At 44.5% G+C, this 20,032-nt stretch overlaps 1 protein-coding gene across 1 annotated transcript in view; it reads right to left on the minus strand.

Annotated features, from left to right (window-relative positions):
- Positions 1 to 713: 713 nt before the first annotated feature.
- The window catches only part of ELP3 (elongator acetyltransferase complex subunit 3), a 238,366-nt gene continuing 219,047 nt past the window's right edge, over positions 714 to 20,032 (minus strand). The window contains exon 15 of the mRNA XM_082251144.1: positions 714 to 849. Within this exon, the coding sequence (XP_082107270.1) occupies positions 773 to 849 (77 nt within the window). The 3' untranslated portion in view covers positions 714 to 772. The remainder of the gene's footprint in view (positions 850 to 20,032) is intronic.

A 20,032-nucleotide genomic window follows, 5' to 3' on the forward strand; every position in this document is an offset into this window, starting at 1 on the left:
TACACGGCTTCATTTTTTTTTTCAGCCAGCGAGCTGAACAAAAAGAACTGACCCTATTCCCCCATGCACATATTCGAGGTGGATGGGGGGAGACTGCCATGTGGTCAGAATACACAGATCAGAGCTGCAGCCATTGGTTGCACCCGCTGATCAAGCAGTTTTTTCTTCAATAGAGCGGTTGAATAGAAGTCGATTGGAAGTTCAACTCCAGTGGCCACACATGGGCCGAAATTCTGCCAGTCCCTGCTGACCCTGCCAAGTTTCAATCTATCTAGGATAACCATGAGTGTCAAAGCAGTGAATGGCCGTACTCCAACAGATCAACTTTACTGATATGACAAAATTACAACAGGTAGAATTACATACAGTATAGTGGGGGGGGGGGGGGGGGGAACAAGAGCAAGGTTGACAGGTTTAGTGCGTTAGCGCTTATTCAAAGCCTCAAAGCACCACAGGTTGAACACCAAGAGCTTACATTATCAGGACAACTTCAGGCCCCTCACAGTAGCACACAGTTTTAACATCTGTGCTTCACTACGGACATTACTTTCAAGAAAATATTTTCTGTACAAATCAATCATAAGATAAGTGATATAAATTGATCGTAAGTCAAAAATAACAAGCAACATCGACCAGTTGTGCGTTTATTTGAATATAAATAAGATACATGGCTCTGTCCTCATAGAAAAAAGGCAATGAAAGATTGAAACAATAAAAGAAATATCTAGATACAGAAGCATAAGCAGAGATTGATGCTCATAGCTGTCCCCTCTCAGTCCAATCTCTTCACCATGTACGGCCCCTCTAGCTCATAGCCAATTTTCCTGTAATAGTTTCGGGTGCCAACACCTAGAGAGAAAAAAAGAAAAACAAGTGAGCAAACTGAAAAGCAGAGGTAAAAAACATGTTGTCATGGAACCTGATAAAATCCAAGATCTGTTCTCGTTCCCTATAAAAATCAAATTCTTAAAGACAACCGTACTGTTACTATGCAGTGCTACTTCAGTGACAGCTCTGAGTCTGCTAGGGCTGCTGTAAATACACCCAGCAGGTGGTGGTGCCCAGCAGCAGTTTCAGGGGTTTGGATGGCTACACTAGGGAGGCTTTTATAGGTAAGTGACATACCTAAAATATATTAAGTGCACATATACTCCTATGGGAGGATTGATTTTGAAATGAATGACCTGGCAACCGGTTCTCTTTAAGGTGTACAGCCAGTCCATTCAAAACAAATGTATTTCCTTAATGCTGAGCACCTTAACACCCGATAACATGGTGCGTTAACCTGCAAGACAATGGCATAATGAACTAGTAGGCATCACATACTGAGATATTCTGAAATACTTACCTTAGTACGAAGCCCTTCCAGCAGCGCCTGGTCATCGCTGAGAGGGCTCACCTGTTCCCCCGGCATTTCTTCCGGAGCTCTGCTGCTGTGAGTGGCCAGAGCCGCAATGACGTTGCGGTTCCTCGGTTCCAACAAGAAGCTCTGAAGGTCTGGCATGGTATGCCGGACCTTCAGAGCGCATGTACCGCTGACGTCAGCGGCTGCATGCAGTGTGAAGATCTCCTAATTGGTGCACAATCAGGAGATTTTCATTTTACCTATAGGTAAACCTGATTATAGTCCTACCTGTAGCTAAAAATAAAGCAGGGTTTACAACCGCTTTAAATAATGCTAGTAGAAATACCAAGTTCTGTCTTTATATTACAAAGTAGCTTCATACAATCCTGAGCACTGTGAGCCAGTTAGGCCGCTCCTGCTTTGTACAGTGCTAGCCCTATGAGCATGCTCACAGAGAGTGGGAATCACAAGGATGACCAGTTCATTGTGTGTTTACTCCTTGGTTGTTCAAGCAGTAGGTTGGGGAAGAAGAAGAAAAAGTTGTGCCTAAGTTTGGAGAGCTTCAACAGCCATTTCTTTCTATTTTCACTTAAGGCGAATAGGTCATTCCCAGTACTTTGATTCTGCAAAGGGAAGGGGTGATAGGGGGATAGGTAAAGTGCTGGACCATGCACAGAGAAGATATGTGCTGACAGATAGGATAAAATGTATACTGTACATGAGATGCCCCGTGGCACCACTCCAAAGCCCAATCTGCAGGGAGCAGCTACAGATGTTTTGCCCACTAAAGGGGCACATTTCACTCCCGCAAATACATCCAAATGATGGGCCAGCAATACTTCAGCATACTAAGTCATTTAAGACAGTGATCCCCAACCCCCGGGCCGCGGACCGGTACCGGTCCATGGATCAAATGGTACCGGTCCGTCCAAAGAACATTACATCATTTCCATTTTAGAAAAACAATTTTTATTTCAGAAAAGGGTGGACCCGGGGCGCAGAGCAGTGTGCCCTGAGCCCACCCATTTGTGGGACAATAGCGAATGAATATTCGCTATTGTCACACAGATTCTCCTCCTGGCCAATCAGGAAGCGGGTCCGAGACCCATTTCCTGATTGGCCGAAAGGTGAACCCATGCCATTGGCCAAGGAGGGAGGACTCAAGGAGACACGGTGAGACTGAGGAGAAGCCGCCACTGCAAATCAGGTAAGCGCACTGGTCACTGTGGATTGATTGGGGGCATGCTGGTCACTGTGCATTGATTGGGGGCACACTGGTCACTGTGCATTGATTGGGGGCATGCTGTGGCACTCTGCATTGATTGGGGGCACACTGTGGCACTCTGCATTGATTGGGGGTTACACTGTGGCACTCTGCATTGATTGGGGGCACACTGTGGCACTCTGCATTGATTGGGGGCACTCTGCATTGATTGGGGGCACTCTGTGGCACTCTGCATTGATTGGGGGCACACTGTGGCACTCTGCATTGATTGGGGGCACACTGTGGCACTCTGCATTGATTGGGGGCACACTGTGGCACTCTGCATTGAATGGGGGCACAGTGTGTGGCACTCTACATTGACATCCCCCCCCCCCCTCAGTGGGCCACGGAAAAATTATCAAACGTTGACCGGTCCGCGGCGATAAAAAGGTTGGGGAGCACTGATTTAAGACATTTGGACAGCTGTGAGCTTCCAACTCTATCCTGCAGGAGACCCTTTTCTGTTACGGTATCTAGAAAGACATGGTTTTACCAGTTTGGCATGGAGAAACTCAAGTGGCCTGTACATAGCCCTGACCTCAACCCTACTGAACACTTTTGGGATGACTTGGAATGCCAATTGTGAGCCAGGTCTTCTCATTCTTCAATATCTTAACCCTACTGAACACCTTCAGGATGACTTGGAATAACAGTTGTGAGTCAGGTCTTCCCATCCAACATCAAAACATCAAATTTACTGAACACCTTTGAGCTGACTTGGAACACCAAATTTGAACATCAAAACCTCAACCCTACTAAACACCTTTGGGATGACCTGGAACACCAAATGTGAGCCACGACTTCCAATCCAACATCAAAACCCCAACCCTACTGAACACCTTTGGGATGACTTGGAACACCAAATGTGAGCCAGGACTTCCCATCCAATATCAAAACCCCAACCCTACTGAACACCTTTGGGATGACTTGGAACATCAATTGTGAGCCAGGTCTTCTCGTTCTTCAATACATCAACCCACTGAACACCTTTAGGATGACTTGCAATGACAACTGCGAGCCAGGTCTTCCGATCCAACATCAAAACCTCAACCCTTCGGAACACCTTTGGTATGATTTTGAACATCAGCTGTGAGCCAGGCCTTCTAATTTTGCATCAACAACTCAACTCAATATAACACCTTTGGGATAAACTGAAGCACTGATCATGAACCAGGTCTTATCATCCAAAATAAGTACCTATCCTCCCAATTGTTATCCTGGGCGAATGGGCACACTCCAAAATCTTGTGGAAAGCCTTCTCAAAAGTGGCGGCGGAGGAGTCAACTCCATTTTAACGACCATGGGTTTGTAATGGGATGTCCAACAAGCTTTAATTATTAAATCACATACATCAAAGGCAGGAAAGTGTTAGCAAAGCTATAAGAGATCTTGTTATTTATGATGAAGCCGGCCAATGACACTGCTGCCTTCACATTGTAAATACAGCAGTTCTACTCTAAAACGCAAGCATTCATATATTAGCAGGATAATGAAGATACACAATAAATGACACCACTAATTCAAGGAACGCAGTTTTAATAAAACAGGTTTATTTTCTCCAGTGCAGAGAAAGAAGTAACTATCACAGTACTCCATCTGTGCTAGGTTCATGCAGTGTGGAGAGCTCTTATTTCCATTAAGATAGCCCAAACGGCACAGTACAAATCAATATTTCCTATCTCAAACTACAAGGCTGAATTTCCACATGTGCACCGAGCTGAAATACAGACTGAAATTACTGCGCTTTATTAAAAACAAAAAGTAAATGCAATCTGCCGTAAACATCTGCTTCTTTCTGGGGCTTTAGATAAAGCAGACCTTAACTCCCAAAGTTTAATTTCGTTTTAAAGAGAAGGCATAATCGATATTGGTCATTTTTTTTTTTTGTTTCAAAAGTTGTGTTTTATATGCTATATGACCAAAAATACTGTAAATAGCATCACCCCTAGAGGAGTTTGTTGACCACCCCATTCCAAAACCATGGCTGTTAATATGGAGTTGTTCCCCCTTTGGGCTTATAATAGCTTTCATTCTACTGGGAGGACTTTCCAGAAGATTTTGGAAGGTGTCTGTTAAGAGTTTTCGCCCATTCAGCCAAAAAACAAAACAAAAAAACACTTGCGAGGTCAGGTGGAGAAGACCTGGCTCCCAATTGGCATTCCAATTCATGCCAAAAGTGTTCAGTAGGGTTCTGTGCAGGGCACTTGTGTTTCTCTATACAAAACTAGTCAAACCATGTCTTTATGGAGCTGGCTTTGCTTACAGGTGCACAAAAGAACAACCGCTGGGTGGAGTGTCTTACAGAGGAGTTTTTGGGGGACAGGTCACATGCCATGGTGGAAGCCTACCAGTATTATAGCTTCTGATTAAATAGTCCGCAGAGACAGTGCTCTCTGTATTCAGATTCATATCCAGGGAAACATCCCTTTAGAGGTCAATGTCTCGCCTCTCGTAGGGATAAATAAGAAATATAATTGACTGAAGGGGTTTTGGGATTGCCTTCTTTCTCACACTGGTAAATATTTTCTATCCCTCTATCATGGGTTCTATATGCTTCTAAACTTTTCCCTTTCGTAAAGTGTATGTCAAGCCAAAAGCCCTGTATCAAGCTTTGGGTGGAGTAGGAAAAGTTAAAATCGCCTTTCATGTTTTAGTTGCCTTTTCGGGGCTCTGTTAGAGGGATTTAACTTACACTTGCCCCCGTGACGAAACGCATCGGGCGTGGCTATACGGCGTCCACAAGTTGTAATCCAAGCAAGGGAGAGGATTGTATGGAGACCGTTTGGTCCGGCGCTCACCGCAGACGACTTACAGGTTTACCAGCACCCCCATCCCTATGATTGAGCAATGCTTTATTTGTTTTTATGAAAAGTGAGTGTGATACTTGAAGTGTTTGAATAAGTTTGTATGTTTAAACGGTATCACGCTATGGAAGTATTTTCTGTTCTTATCTTCCACACATAGCACCTGAGAGGAGTGTCTGCAGCACAGGTCTGTATTTTGGATGAAGCTTACTGTTTGCCTAAATGCTGTGGTTGCCTAGTCCATGAGAGTGGATAGGCATTGATTTTTGGTGAGTTTGAATTTTAGACATCTGTCCCGGCAGTGAAGGTGGTGGCAAGCAAAGGTGGTCCTATAATTCACACCAGTGATCCTGCATGACTGCACTATGGACTCCTCATAAACACACTTTATTGCTCTATGCACTTTATCAATGAACTGGATGGACTCTTATAGATGTGATTTTATATATTTATCTCATGTTTATGTATCATATCTATTCAATCTTGATCAAACACATTGTATCGGCAGTGTATTCGAGTGGGAGGGCATCACCATCCCTGTGCTACTGAAATTCCAGTTAAAGAGATTTTTTCTTTTTTGGTGAATTTTATTTTATATTTAACTTACAACAGTTTAATGTTGAACTCCAATATAAGCAAATATTGTCTAAATACAAGAGTCATGAGTATTCTTCCTTGAATCTTTGTATGCTTTGTTTATTTCATCTAGATGCGTGCAGTAATAGTGTGAAACTTTCCTATAATCAAGACCGCTCACTGCTGCTCTCTCTCCTTGTACAGGGATAACTGGTTTTGTCTCCCCCCCCCCCTTTAGCTTTCTGCAGGCAGCCTGTAGTGGGTGGAGCCTGCTGGGCCCTCCCACAGCTCTGCTCTCTGCCCAACACAGTGTTGGGTACAACATTGTGATGATGTCACTGCTACTTTTCCAAGGTAATAACTGGGTATGCAAAGGTATTTGGCACTGCAAAATGGATTTAAATCCTTTATGAACAGATTAGAGCAGAGTTGGACAGGAAGGAAGAGTATTATAAAGCATGATGAACTGACCCTAGCTAAACCTTCTGATGAAGTCCTAAGGACGTAACACGTAGGGCGGAGCTGTAAGTGCTCCCAGGAGTTTGAGGATGCAGGATTGTTCTGTATTAGCCACAGAGATAAAGCAGTATATGGGGATTTGGTATGCAATTTATCTGCCTACGTAGATGTGAGTGTTCTTAATCTTTTATTACAATAAACATGTGTTTTATGGAAAACACCATGTGTCTATGTTTTATGGAGCTGTTGCTAAACCTGTGGAGGCGGAGGAGTAACAATTGAGGGGTTGGTGAAGGACTAACCATTAAAGGGTTGGTGGAGGAGTAACCATTAAAGGGTTGGTGGAGGAGTAACCATTGAGGGGTTGGTGGAGGAGTAACCATTGAGGGGTTGGTGGAGGAGTAACCATTGTGGGGTTGGTGGAGGAGTAACCATTGAGGAGTTGGTGGAGGAGTAACCATTGAGGAGTTGGTGGAGGAGTAACCATTGAGGGGTTGGTGGAGGAGTAACCATTGAGGAGTTGGTGGAGGAGTAACCATTGAGGAGTTGGTGAAGGAGTAACCATTGAGGAGTTGGTGAAGGAGCAACCATTGAGGGGTTGGTGTGATTACAGTTTTAAGAGCTGTGCCTGGGTAAAGCCTTAAAGGCATTGTAAAGTCAGAAAGTTTTTTTATATCTTAATGCATTATTTGCATTAGGATAAAAAACCTTCTGTGTGTAGCAGCCTCCCCAGCACCCCCTAATACTTACCTGAGCCCCATCTCTGTCCAGCGATGTCCACGAGTCCCTCGGCTGTCTGGGACTCTCCCTCCTGCTTGGCTATGACACAGCCACAGCGCCATTGGCTCCCATGGCTGTCAAAGTCAGTTACCCAATCAGGAGAGAGAGGGGGCTGGGCCGAATGGCAGCTCCCTGTCTGAATTGACACACGGAGCTTGGGTGCCCACATAGCAAGCTGCTGGCTGTGGGGGCACTGGATAGGAGGGAGGAGCCAGGAGCAGCAACGAGGGACCCGGGAAGAGGAGGATCCAGGCTGCCCTGTGCAAAACCAGGTAAGCACAGTAAGTATAACATGTTTGTTATTTAAGAAAAAAAAAGAGACTTTACCATCACTTTAGAGAAGATGAACCTCAGTGGGGTATATGGCTTAGGGTCAACCTGTAATTTAGGAAGTCCAATATTCAAGGTGAGAGCAAACCCAAAAGGCATGATTGGTGGAAGTGTTTCATTGTGTGGCTCACATGCAGTTGTGGGAAGATTGCACTGGACATGAAATGAAGACACATAGGACTGATTGATACATGTTATAAGTAACCTTTGAACCACATTGATTGCGCTTCATCCATTATGCACCATTAGTGATCATCTACACACAGGTGCATTATCAATATTTATATATATATATATATATATATATATATATATATATGATCACTATTAATATTATATGGTTTGTTCACATTTTATCACTTTGTTTTGTGGTGGGTTGTACTAATAAATTAGTTTGTATTTAGAGATTGGGGAAATTGGAGGAATAGTCAAAACATATTTTCCCATCATCCCAAATACCATACATATCCATCCAAGACAACCCTCCCCACCCCCAAGGGATTTTAAAGGCCATAAATAAACGAAATAAACAATTTATAGAGAGAATGTAAAAATTTGTAGAAACCTTATTTTTCAACGTCTAAAAAAATATCTTATTACTTAATTGCTTAAAATAGGTCACAGCTGTAGACAGTTGTTGTACAGCATAACAATGTGAAAAAGTGAAATGGTACTCCCAATGCTTATTGATATAAACAGTAGCCTTCTTCTCTATTACTCCCCCAAGGAGGCCACCTCCTGGATTCCATTTGAACCGAGGGACAGAGTGATATTCAGCATATTGTATACCCCTAAAGAAAGAAACTTCATTTCTGAATCGTGTCGGGTGATTCCTGTTCAATTAGTCCTTGGGAGACTGCTGATTATATAATATGTATTGTATACACTCAGCAGCCACTTTATTAGGTACACCTTTTTAATTGCTTGGTAACATAAATTGCTAATCAGCCAATCAAAAGGCAGCAACTCAATGCATTTAGGCATCCAGACATGGCGAAGACGACTTGCCCTATGCACTGTTACTGCAAAATTACACTGGTAGTGAAGGGGTTAACTTTATTTGAGAGGGAGGGGCTGTGTGTGTCCCTAGGGGCGTGATTCTAACTGTGATTGGCTGTCTGTTGAGCTGTAGAAACAGTGATCAACGGTTCTACATAGTAGAACCGTGTGATCATTGTTTCTAACCGAGCATCAGAATGGGGAAGAAAGGGAATTAAGTGACTTTGAAAGTGGCATGGTTGTTGGTGCCAGACAGGCTGGTCTAAGTATTTAAAAACTGCTGATCTACTTGGATTTTCATGCACAACCAACTCTAGAGTTTACAGACAATGGTCTTGAAAAAGAGAAAATATCCAGTGAGTGGCAGTTGTGTGGACGAAAATACCTTTTTGATGTTATAGGAGAATGGGCAGACTGGCTCGAGATGATAGAAAGGCAACAGTAACTAAAATATACTTGTTACAACCAAGGTATGCAGATTACCATCTATAAATGCACAACACAACACATCGAACCTTGAACCAGATGGGCTTCAGCAGCTGAAAACCACACCAGGTGCCACTCCTGTCAGCTAAGAACAGGAAAGTGAGGCTACAATTCACACAAGCTTACCAAATTTGGACAATAGAAGTTTGGAAAAATGTTGCCTGGTCTGTTAAGTCTGTGACATTCAGATTTTAGGGTCCGAATTTAGCGTAAACAACATGAAAGCATGGATCCATCCATAAACAAGCCGCCTGTCATTCTCCCCTGTGTATGAATGATGATCATACGGTTCTACTATGTAGGACTGTTGATCACTGTTCTTACACCTCAAGCCACAGCCAATCACAGTTAGAATCACGCCCCTAGGGACACACACATAACCCCTCCCTCTCAAAAAAGTTAACCCCTTCACTGCCAGTGTAATTTTACAGTAACAGTGCAATGTATAGCACTGATTACTGTAGAAATGTCACTGGTAACCCCAAAAGTGTCAAAAATGTCAGTCAAGGGTCCGATCTGTCCGCCCCAATGTCGCAGTACCGCAAAAAAAAAAAAAAAAAAAAAATCGCAGATCGCCGCCATTACGCGTTAAAAAAAAAAAAAAGACAAAAATCTTTCCCTTTGTTATTAAACGCGATAACTTTTGCGCAAACCAATCAAATAACGCTTTTTGCGTTTTTTTTTTTACCATACATAGGTAGCAGAAAAGAAAATTGGCCGAAAATGTTAAAAAATTTAGATTTTTACATTTTTTTGGGGGGGAATTTCATATAAAAAAATGTGGAAAATATTGTTATTTTTGCAAAATTGATGCTATTTTTTTGTTTATAGCGCATGATCAAAAAATCGCACAGGTGATCAAATACCACCAAAAGAAAGCTCTGTTTGTGGGGAAAAAAAGGACGTCAAATTAGTTTAGGTACAGCGTCGCACGACCGCGCAATTGTCCGTTAAAGTCACGCAGTGCCGAATCGCAAAATAGGCCCTGGTCAGGAAGGGGGTAAAATCTTCCGGGGCTTAAGTGGTTAAAGTCCCTTGGGGGTTTGTCTTGGATAGATGTAGGGATTGTGTATTTAGGAGCACTGCACTTCATTTATTCATTAAATCCTTTAATGACATTTGAGGAAAATATTCAAAATAAAAGTTTTTGTGTCCGGAGTTCAGCCTAAAAACTTTTCTCTTTTTAAGAGCCATCGAAGATATATTCCTTTCATCTTAGGTCATTGAGACATTATTTGCTTGCAGAGCATTTGTCCTCAAAAAATCAGCAGAGAGAAGTTGCAGACATGGGAGTAAGTGGGTCAGGTGCTGCCGGGTAATGGAGCAGTTAGAAGATTTCTCTACCAGAGCCGGTGTAGATTGGAATGTGTGTCGTACCTGCTGGGATCTTCACACCATGCCAATGGGAGTACGTAGTAAATGCGTCCATCTAAGCCTCAGACACTGAGAACTAAGTGCCTCCATTAGTGGCTCTACGCTCCCCTCAAGCCTTGACTCTACTGCCATGTCTCTCCATGGTCTCTGCCCTCATGTTAAAGCCATCTAGTGAGACGGAGCTTACTACGATTCAATCAACACAACGGCAAAGCCACTGTTTACACCCTGCCGCTCTGTACGTACAGTCATCACTGGACACTAAATTGCTGGAGGTTTAAATCTCTTCAGTTTCGCAGAGTGTTCTTGTATTGCCGGTTTTATTTTTTGAGAATGCTAAAACATTAACCTGCCTGCAGTCACGGCCAAGGTTGGGCAGGTAACATCTGCACTTAAAAGTGATATTTTAGGTATAGATGTGCACCAGTGGGCTAAGAAGCTCCAGTTATTAGCTTATCCAGCAGTTGTTTGTGTCTTTCCCCCCACCCACGAGGATATTTTACAGCTAAGCTCCTCAATTTTTTGCTTAACTTACATTATGAAGAAATCTATGGATATGGCACCATCATTTGGCCTTTTTTGGGGGCTTCTCTGAAATCTCAGGGCCCATTAAGACCTGTTAGTCATGGAGGGTAAAGTACTATATGTGGCATGTATAGAATGACACCCCAAAGCACAACACTGCATCCACATTGCAACATACATGCAGTTTGCTATGGCTCACTGCATTAAGAAAAAGATCTGCTTATTTTCATCTGCGTTAAACCTCATTAAGAAAAGGCGATTTTTTCTTTGTGTTAATAAAGCTTTCTAATTTGTTTGCAAAGCAAATGCTTGCTCCTGACAAATAGTGAATAGTCTAGTACAGCGGTTCCCAAACTGTGGGTCGCGACCCACTGGTGGGTCGCGAGGCAAGTTTGAGTGGGTCGCGCTGAGCATGCGCAGTGACGCAGCGGCCGGGTGGCGCCATTTTTAAAAGGAAGGCGCCTCACAGATGGGTAAATAAGAATCCTCCTGCACCATGCCCACAGCCCTGCATCTCCTGCACCATGCCCACAGTCGTGAATCTCCTGCAATATGCTCACAGCCCTGCACTATGCCCACAGCCCCTGTATCTCTTGCACCATGCCCACAGCCCTGCATCTCCTGCACCATGCCCAAAGCCCTGCATCTCCTGCACCATGCCCAAAGCCCTGCATCTCCTGCACCATGCCCAAAGCCCTGCATCTCCTGCACCATGCCCAAAGCCCTGCATCTCCTGCACCATGCCCAAAGCCCTGCATCTCCTGCACCATGCCCACAGCCCTGCATCTCCTGCACCATGCCCACAGCCCTGCATCTCCTGCACCATGCCCACAGTCCTGAATCTCCTGCAATATGCTCACAGCCCTGCACTATGCCCACAGCCCCTGTATCTCCTACACCATGCCCACAGCCCTGCATCTCCTGCACCATGCCCAAAGCCCTGCATCTCCTGCACCATGCCCACAGCCCTGCATCTCCTGCACCATGCCCACAGCCTTGCATCTCCTGCACCATGCCCACAGCCTTGCATCTCCTGCACCATGCCCACAGCCCTGCATCTCCTGCACCATGCCCACAGTCCTGAATCTCCTGCAATATGCTCACAGCCCTGCACTATGCCCACAGCCCCTGTATCTCCTGCACCATGCCCACAGCCCTGCATCTCCTGCACCATGCCCACAGCCCTGCATCTCCTGCACCATGCCCACAGCCCTGCATCTCCTGCACCATGCCCAAAGCCCTGCATCTCCTGCACCATGCCCACAGCCCTGCATCTCCTGCACCATGCCCACAGCCTTTCATCTCCTGCACCATGCCCACAGCCCTGCATCTCCTGCACCATGCCCACAGCCCTGCATCTCCTGCACCATGCCCAAGGCCCTGCATCTCCTGCACCATGCCCAAGGCCCTGCATCTCTGGCACCATGCCCACAGCCCTGCATCTCCTGCACCATGCCCACAGCCCTGCATCTCCTGCACCATGCCCAAAGCCCTGCATCTCCTGCACCATGCCCAAAGCCCTGCATCTCCTGCACCATGCCCACAGCCTTTCATCTCCTGCACCATGCCCACAGCCCTGCATCTCCTGCACCATGCCCACAGCCCTGCATCTCCTGCACCATGCCCAAGGCCCTGCATCTCCTGCACCATGCCCAAGGCCCTGCATCTCTGGCACCATGCCCACAGCCCTGCATCTCCGGCACCATGCCCACAGCCCTGCATCTCCGGCACTATGTCTGCAGCCCTTGCATCACGTGTGGTGCCTGGTGGATAAAAGAGCGGGACACAGCACTTCTGCATGTCAGAATCTACATTCAGTGAGTAACCATTTCTATGCAATGTTTTGCAAATCTTATGCATTTTTTTTTGTGCCATGTTGTGCCAATTCTATGGCCCTAAAGCTTATTACCATGTTGTGCCAATTTTATGCCCTAACATCCCCCTCCCTTTAAAATATGCATTATTATTATTTGCATTTATATAGCGCCAACAAATTCTGTAGCGCTTTACAATATTCAATTACAAGCAAGTGGGTCCCGAAAAATATCTGTATTCAGAAGTTAGTCTCGGCCCAAAAAAGTTTGGGAAGCCCTGGTCTAGTACACATAGCACCTTTGCATTAACTCCGTTAACTTGCCTGCAATGCAAACGCCTACATCAAGATCAATGGATTGAAGCTTGCCACAAATATGTTCCAAGTGTCGTTTAGCACACACACATGTGGAGGCTCTTCGGCAAGGCTCTTTTGTTGTTTATACTCTCCCTTCCACCAAAAAGAGCTTCAGAAATTGCTTTTTAAAATTGACCTTCGGGTTATGCTGCCCTCTACAGGAGGATAGGACACTGGAAAAATTATAAAAAAAAAAAAAAAAAATGTAGGACAGCTCAAAAGAAACCCCTTCAACCACCAGCAAACCTCAAACCTTGTATCAAAGCAGTCTGACAAGGGTGGGATCCGTGTCCCTCAATGGACTCCATGAAGTGATTTGAAGGGGAGTTCAAAATTCCTATTATCTTTCTCATCCACTGAGAATCACAGGAAGACTTTAACCTTTAGGATGTCCAAAAACAGTCCAACAGAGGAGTGACCGAGACAGCAAGCAATTGTTAACAGGACCAATAAAAACAAACAGAAAATTGGGGACTGTCTACAACACACAAGTTATCTGAAGGACCTTACCTCTGAAGCGGTCATAAGTTGAAGCTGAAACATATAGCTGGAAGAACTTCAAGAACTTGTTAACAGAAGACCAGGTGGCAGCCTTCCAAAATCTGGAAAACAGTTTTGGATGCTGAAAAGCCAAAAGAGCCCTCACATTGCTAGTAGAGTGCACCTTGACAGGATAGGGTGGAACCTGATTCCTCAACACCATAAGCTTAAATGATGGTCTGTCTGAGCCACCTAAAGATCGTGGAACAAGAAGCAACCTGACTTCATGAAAGGTAATCAGGCAATGGGAGAGAGAGTGTGACAGCCCGAACCCCATCCATACAAGGAAAGGAAATTTCCTTTTGATGGAGCCAGAAAAAAGGGATGGAAGAACAATGTCCTGGTTAAGGTAAAAGGACCTTAAAGCGGAGTCCCGGCCTCGGAAACGTTTTTTCAATAAATATACCCCGGGACAGTCAGGGCTAGTAAATTTCATAATGGATAGCATCTGAACTGCAGCAGGTTGCACTTACCTTTTAGAAGAAGTACTTACCTTGAAAATGTCTTGTCCAGCACTGCCATCTCAGGTGTGGGCAGCTGAAGCCAGAGCGTCCTCTTCCGTGTCCTCTTCGGTCCCACAATGCCTTGCACCGGCCCGCTCGTCAGTTCCGGTGCAGACGTGTCATCCCTGCACAGCTTCTGGGCATGCCCAGAAGATGTTTAGCAGGGAATGATGCGCCTAGACCGGAACTGACGAGCGGGGCCGGTGCAGGCACATTGATTCCTGGGAGCGAGGACGTTCAGCTCCCAGGAATCAATGAAGCAGGAAGTGACGGTGCGGGCCGCAGCCACAGAGGGAGGAAGTGGAAGAAAGGGGAGTATATTTTCTTCAATAACAAGGTAAGTAAAGAAAAAAAAAAATCGGGACTATCAATTTGTTTTTCAGGTGGATGTCAGCAAGCGGATGGCCCAAAGTAGTTTTTGAGGCCGGAACTCCGCTTTAAGCAAGAAGAAAGTTCTGGGTTTTATCGCCACTTGACATTATGCAAGGTCAATTATACCATGAAGGTGCTAATGATAATCAATTTCATTCACTATATAATCAAATGTATTAATAGCATCCCAATCTTAGTCCATAGGGGTTCAATATTGAGTTAGCCCACCCTTTGCAGCTATAACAGCTTCAACTCTTCTGGAAAGGCTGTCCACAAGGTTTAGGAGTGTGTCTATGGGATTGTTTGACCATTCTTCCAGAAGCACATTTGTGAGGTCAGCCACTGATGTTGAACAAGAAGGCCTGGCTTGCAATCTCTACTCTAATTCATCCCAAAGGTGCACAAAGCAAGGTCCATAAAGACATGGATGAGCGAGTTTGGGGTGGAGGAACTTGACTGGCCTGCACAGAGTCCTGACCTCAACCCAATAGAACACCTTTGTAATGAATTAGAGCGGAGACTGCGAGTCAGGCCTTCTTGTCCACATTAGTGCCTGACCTCCCAAATGAGCTTTTGGAAGAATGGTCAAACAATCCCATAGACACACTTCTAAACCTTGTGGACAGCTTTCCCAGAAGAATTGAAGCGGTTATTGCTGCAAAGGGTGGGCCGAATTAATATTGAACCTGAGACAGGAAGTCAGGTAAATCTGTGGATGTTTTCACAGACAGGAGATACACTTCGGCTTGGGTTAGACAATTCACCAATTACTATAGGGTGTCGGCTGCAAAGGCAGCAGGAAGGTGTAAAGAAGTTGAAAACCATTCAGCTGTTCGGAATGAGGAAGTTAAGGCCTCTATAATTTGTCCAAAGGAAGTCTATGGATTGCTGCCTCCTGATGCCGTGTGGGCTGGGGAGAGGAGGACAGTCAGATGTGTGCCTCCCGACGCTGTGAGAGCCTGGGAGAAGGATTGCTGCCTCCTGACGCCGTGTGGGTAGCGGAGGACAATCAGATGGATGCCCCCTGAAGCTGTGAGGGGAAGACCTCCTGGAGCGATGTGCGCTGAGGAGGGTAAAAAGTGTGAAGACTTCTCAAGGTGAGAAAATCAACTATTTCTATGTGGAAGAAATAAATGAACTGTTTGCTATATGAAGAGAAAAGCAAAGGGACATGTTCAATGTGAAGAGGAAAAGGGACATGTTCAATGGACATTTGTTGTGTGAAGAAAAAACATGGACTATTGAGTGTCTGCTGTAGGATCAGCAAAGTTTGCCCAACAGTAGGTTGGAGACAGACTCCGTAGGTAGGTTCCTGTATGTGAGAAGGTAGCCGCCCACAGTGGCAAGGATTTATTTTGTGTTTTATTTTTATTTTGATGTTTTTGACGCTTGCACTTGAGTGAAGTAAACTGCAGGAATAAACCAAACTGTTGTTTGCAACCACTTCTCGGCTATCTCCCTGTGTAAACGCACCCCCCAAAGGGGTCATCCATACCCGCCACCGAGCTAATCTCCCACAAACCCTATGGGCTAAGACTGGGATGCCATTAAAGTTCATGTGCGTGTAATAGCAGGGTCCCAATACTTTTGGTAATATAGTGTATATAGGTTTAAACACAGTCATTAACTGAAGCAAATAGCTGTTTAACCGCTTGCCGACCGCCGCAAGTAAATTTACTGCGGCGGTCAGCCCCGGCCAGGCAGAGTGACGTTAATTAACGTCACTAGCCTGGGAGGGTTTGGGGAGCGAGCGCGCGCCCGCGGAGGCGCGCTCCCGCGCGGTCACGGACCCCCCCCCCGCGCGTGTGACCGGCGGACCCGATGTCCGCCGGTCACTCGGCGATCGTCGGGAGGAGAGGGAGAATGTCAGGCAGCTTGTGTAAACAAGCCACCTGTCATTCTCCTCAGTGTAAAAACACTGATCAGACGGATCTACTATGTAGATCCGTTGATCAGTGTCCTTACAGTTCAAGCCACAGCCAATCACAGTAGAAAGCACGCCCCTAGGGACACACATAGCCCCGCCCTTTAAAAAAAAGTTAACCCCTTCACTGCCAGTGTATTTTTTACAGTAACAGTGCATATGTATAGCACTGATTACTGTAGAAATGTCACTGGTAACCCCAAAAGTGTCAAAAATGTCAGTCAAGGGTCCGATCTGTCCGCCGCAATGTCGCAGTCCCGCAAAAAAAAAGAAATCGCAGATCGCCGCCATTATGCGTTAAAAAAAAAAACAACAAAAATGACAAAAATCTTTCCCTTTGTTAGTAAACGCGATAACTTTTGCGCAAACCAATCAAAATATGCTTTTTGCGATTTTTTTTTACCAAACATAGGTAGGATAAAACAAATTGGCCGAAAATGTTAAAAAATTTAGATTTTTACATTTTTTTTTGGGGGAATTTCATATAAAAAAATGTGAAAAATATTGTTATTTTTGCAAAATTGACGCTCTTTTTTTGTTTATAGCGCGTGATCAAAAAATCGCACAGGTGATCAAATACCACCAAAAGAAAGCTCTGTTTGTGGGAAAAAAAGGACGTCAAATTTGTTTAGGTACAGCATCGCACGACCGCGCAATTGTCCGTTACAGTCACGCAGTGCCGAATCGCAAAATACCCCCTGGTCGTTTAGCAGCAAAATCCTCCGGGGCTTTAGTGGTTAAGAGGTTTAAAACTGGGTGAGGAGCAACCAAACTCTACTACAAAGGAGAAGTTGTGAAACACAGTTTCATGTCACAGGTCATACACCATGGCAAGACTGAGCACAGCAACAAGACACAAGGTAATAATACTGTATCAACAAGTTCCCTCCCAGGCAAAGATTTCAAGCAGACTGGGGTTTCAAGATGTGCTGTTCAAGCTAAAGTTTAAGCAAAAAAACGGTCCACGCTGAGAGACAAAGGCACAGTGGTCGGCCAAGAAAACTTAATGTAGCAGTCGAAAAGACACATATATATATATATATATGTTATGGTCCCTGAGCTATCGTGGATTCTGCTTATTACCTTGATGCTGCACCACGAGAACTGGTACTATAAAACAATTGTAAATATTAAATGGGTGGGGGGTTGTGGTGCGCCTCAAAGGTGTGAAAAAATTGTTTTAAAGTGCTCGTGTGTAAATAAATATTAACCACTTGCCGACCGCTCACTGGAGCTCTACTGCGGCAAAGTGGTTAGTTCCCGTCCAGCGATGTAGACCTACGTCGCTGGACTCCTCCCAATGTGGGCGGCGCACGCGCGCCGCCGGAGGCTCGCTCCCGCTGTAATCAGTCACAGCGGAAGTCTGGCCAGGGAAGGAGCAGCGGTGATCACCGCCGATCTTCCCCGATCGTCGGGGAATCGAGTTTGGAGATCCGCCCGCTTTGTTTACACACATCTCCTAAGTGACAGACAGTGACAGATTGCAGGGTTCAGCATAGCTGAACATGCGATCTGTCCCTGTGTCACTCAGTCACCTCCCCCCACACACGTCAGTAAGCACCAGGCATACATTAACCCCTCCCTCTCAAATAAAATTAACCCCTTCCCTGCCAGTGTAATTTTTACAGTAACAGTGCATATTTATAGCACTGATTACTGTAGTAACGTCACTGGTACCCCCAAAAGTGTAAAAAATGTCAGTCAAGGGTCCGATCTGTCCACCGCAATGTCGCAGTCCCGCAAAAAAAAAAAAAAAAAAAAAATCGCAGATCGCCGCCATTACTCGTTAAAAAAAAAAAAAACACCAAAAATGACAGAAATCTTTCCCTTAGTTAGTAAACGCAATAACTTTTGCGCAAACCAATCAAAATACGCTTATTGTGATTTTTTTTAACCAAACATAGGTAGCAGAAAACAAATTGACCAAAAATTAAAAAAAATTTTGATTCTTACATTTTTTACATTTTTTTGGGGGGGAATTTCATATAAAAAAATGTGAAAAATATTGTTATTTTTTCAAAATTGATGCTCTTTTTTTGTTTATAGCGCCAAAAGTAAAAATCGCACAGGTGATCAAATACCACCAAAAAAAAATTTAGTTTGGGTACGCCGTCGCACGACCGCACAATTGTCAGTTAAAGTCGCACAGTGCCGAATTGCAAAAAAAGTGGCCTGGACGTAAGACAGCAAAATCCTCCGGTGGTAAAGTGGTTAAATGAATTATTTCAGATGTAAAAGATAATTCATCGGAGACTGGATAATTTTGGAACAGTGTTATTTGCCTTTTTGCACAATTTTTTGATACGTTGTTGAAGAATTGTCTAGCAAATTTATTTATTTATTTATTTTTTCACCAAGCACGGGGCACTTTTTTATACATCACTTAAAAGAAGCACAGCAATAAAACGACTTAATTTAAAATGTCCTAGGGAGGACGAAACGTCAGGCGTGTCCGCTTGTCTTCACGCTTACCTGTGGTGTACCATTTATGCGCATTGATTTGTCATCTAAATGTGAGTTGCCATTTGCATCTTTTTAATATGAATAAAGCTGAGTAGTTTACTATGCCATTGGAGTCTTCCTCTTGATTTTGAGGTATTTTCACCTACTGCACGGGTTGAGTTACTGGAACTGTGCCCTCCTTGGAGAGATCATCCTGGGATTGGTATCCGCACTATAGAGGACCCTCTTCCTGGAATTATTTACCACTCGCTCATGTGACCCACCCTAATAGAGGGGCCAGGGTTTCCGGTAAGCTGACACCTAATCTGTTGCACGGGGTGATGATGTCTTCCTTGTACTGACTCCATCTTTGGTGGCTGGACTCTCATATCTGTTTTATTGAGGAATATCATCCGTTTAATATTTGGACTCTTACCTTTCAGTGATTTGTCCTATATTAATGATTGGCGCTGTACTTTTTTTATCTATTGAATATAATACCTATATACAGTGGGTACGGAAAGTATTCAGACCCCCTTAAATTTTTCACTCTTTGTTATATTGCAGCCATTTGCTAAAATCATTTAAGTTCATTCTTCTTCCTCATGAATGTACACATAGCACCCCATACTGACAGAAAAACACAGAATTGTTGACATTGTTGCAGATTTATTAAAAAAGAAAAACTGAAATATCACATGGTCCTAAGTATTCAGACCCTTTGCTCAGTATTTAGTAGAAGCCCCCTTTTGATCTAATACAGCCAGGAGTCTTTTTGGGAAAGATGCAACAAGTCTTTCACACCTGGATTTGGGGATCCTCTGCCATTCCTCCTTGCAGATCCTCTCCAGTTCTGTCAGGTTGGATGGTAAATGTTGGTGGACAGCCATTTTTAGGTCTCTCCAGAGATGCTCAATTGGGTTTAAGTCAGGGCTCTGGCTGGGCCATTCAAGAACAGTCACGGAGTTGTTGTGAAGCCACTCCTTCGTTATTTTAGCTGTGTGCTTAGGGTCATTGTCTTGTTGGAAGGTAAACCTTCGGCCCAGTCTGAGGTCCAGAGCACTCTGGAGAAGGTTTTTGTCCAGGATATCCCTGTACTTGGCCGCATTCATCTTTCCCTTGATTGCAACCAGTCGTCC

Source organism: Pelophylax lessonae (genome assembly GCF_965119305.1).
Source record: "Pelophylax lessonae genome assembly, chromosome: 3".
NCBI lineage: Eukaryota > Metazoa > Chordata > Amphibia > Anura > Ranidae > Pelophylax > Pelophylax lessonae.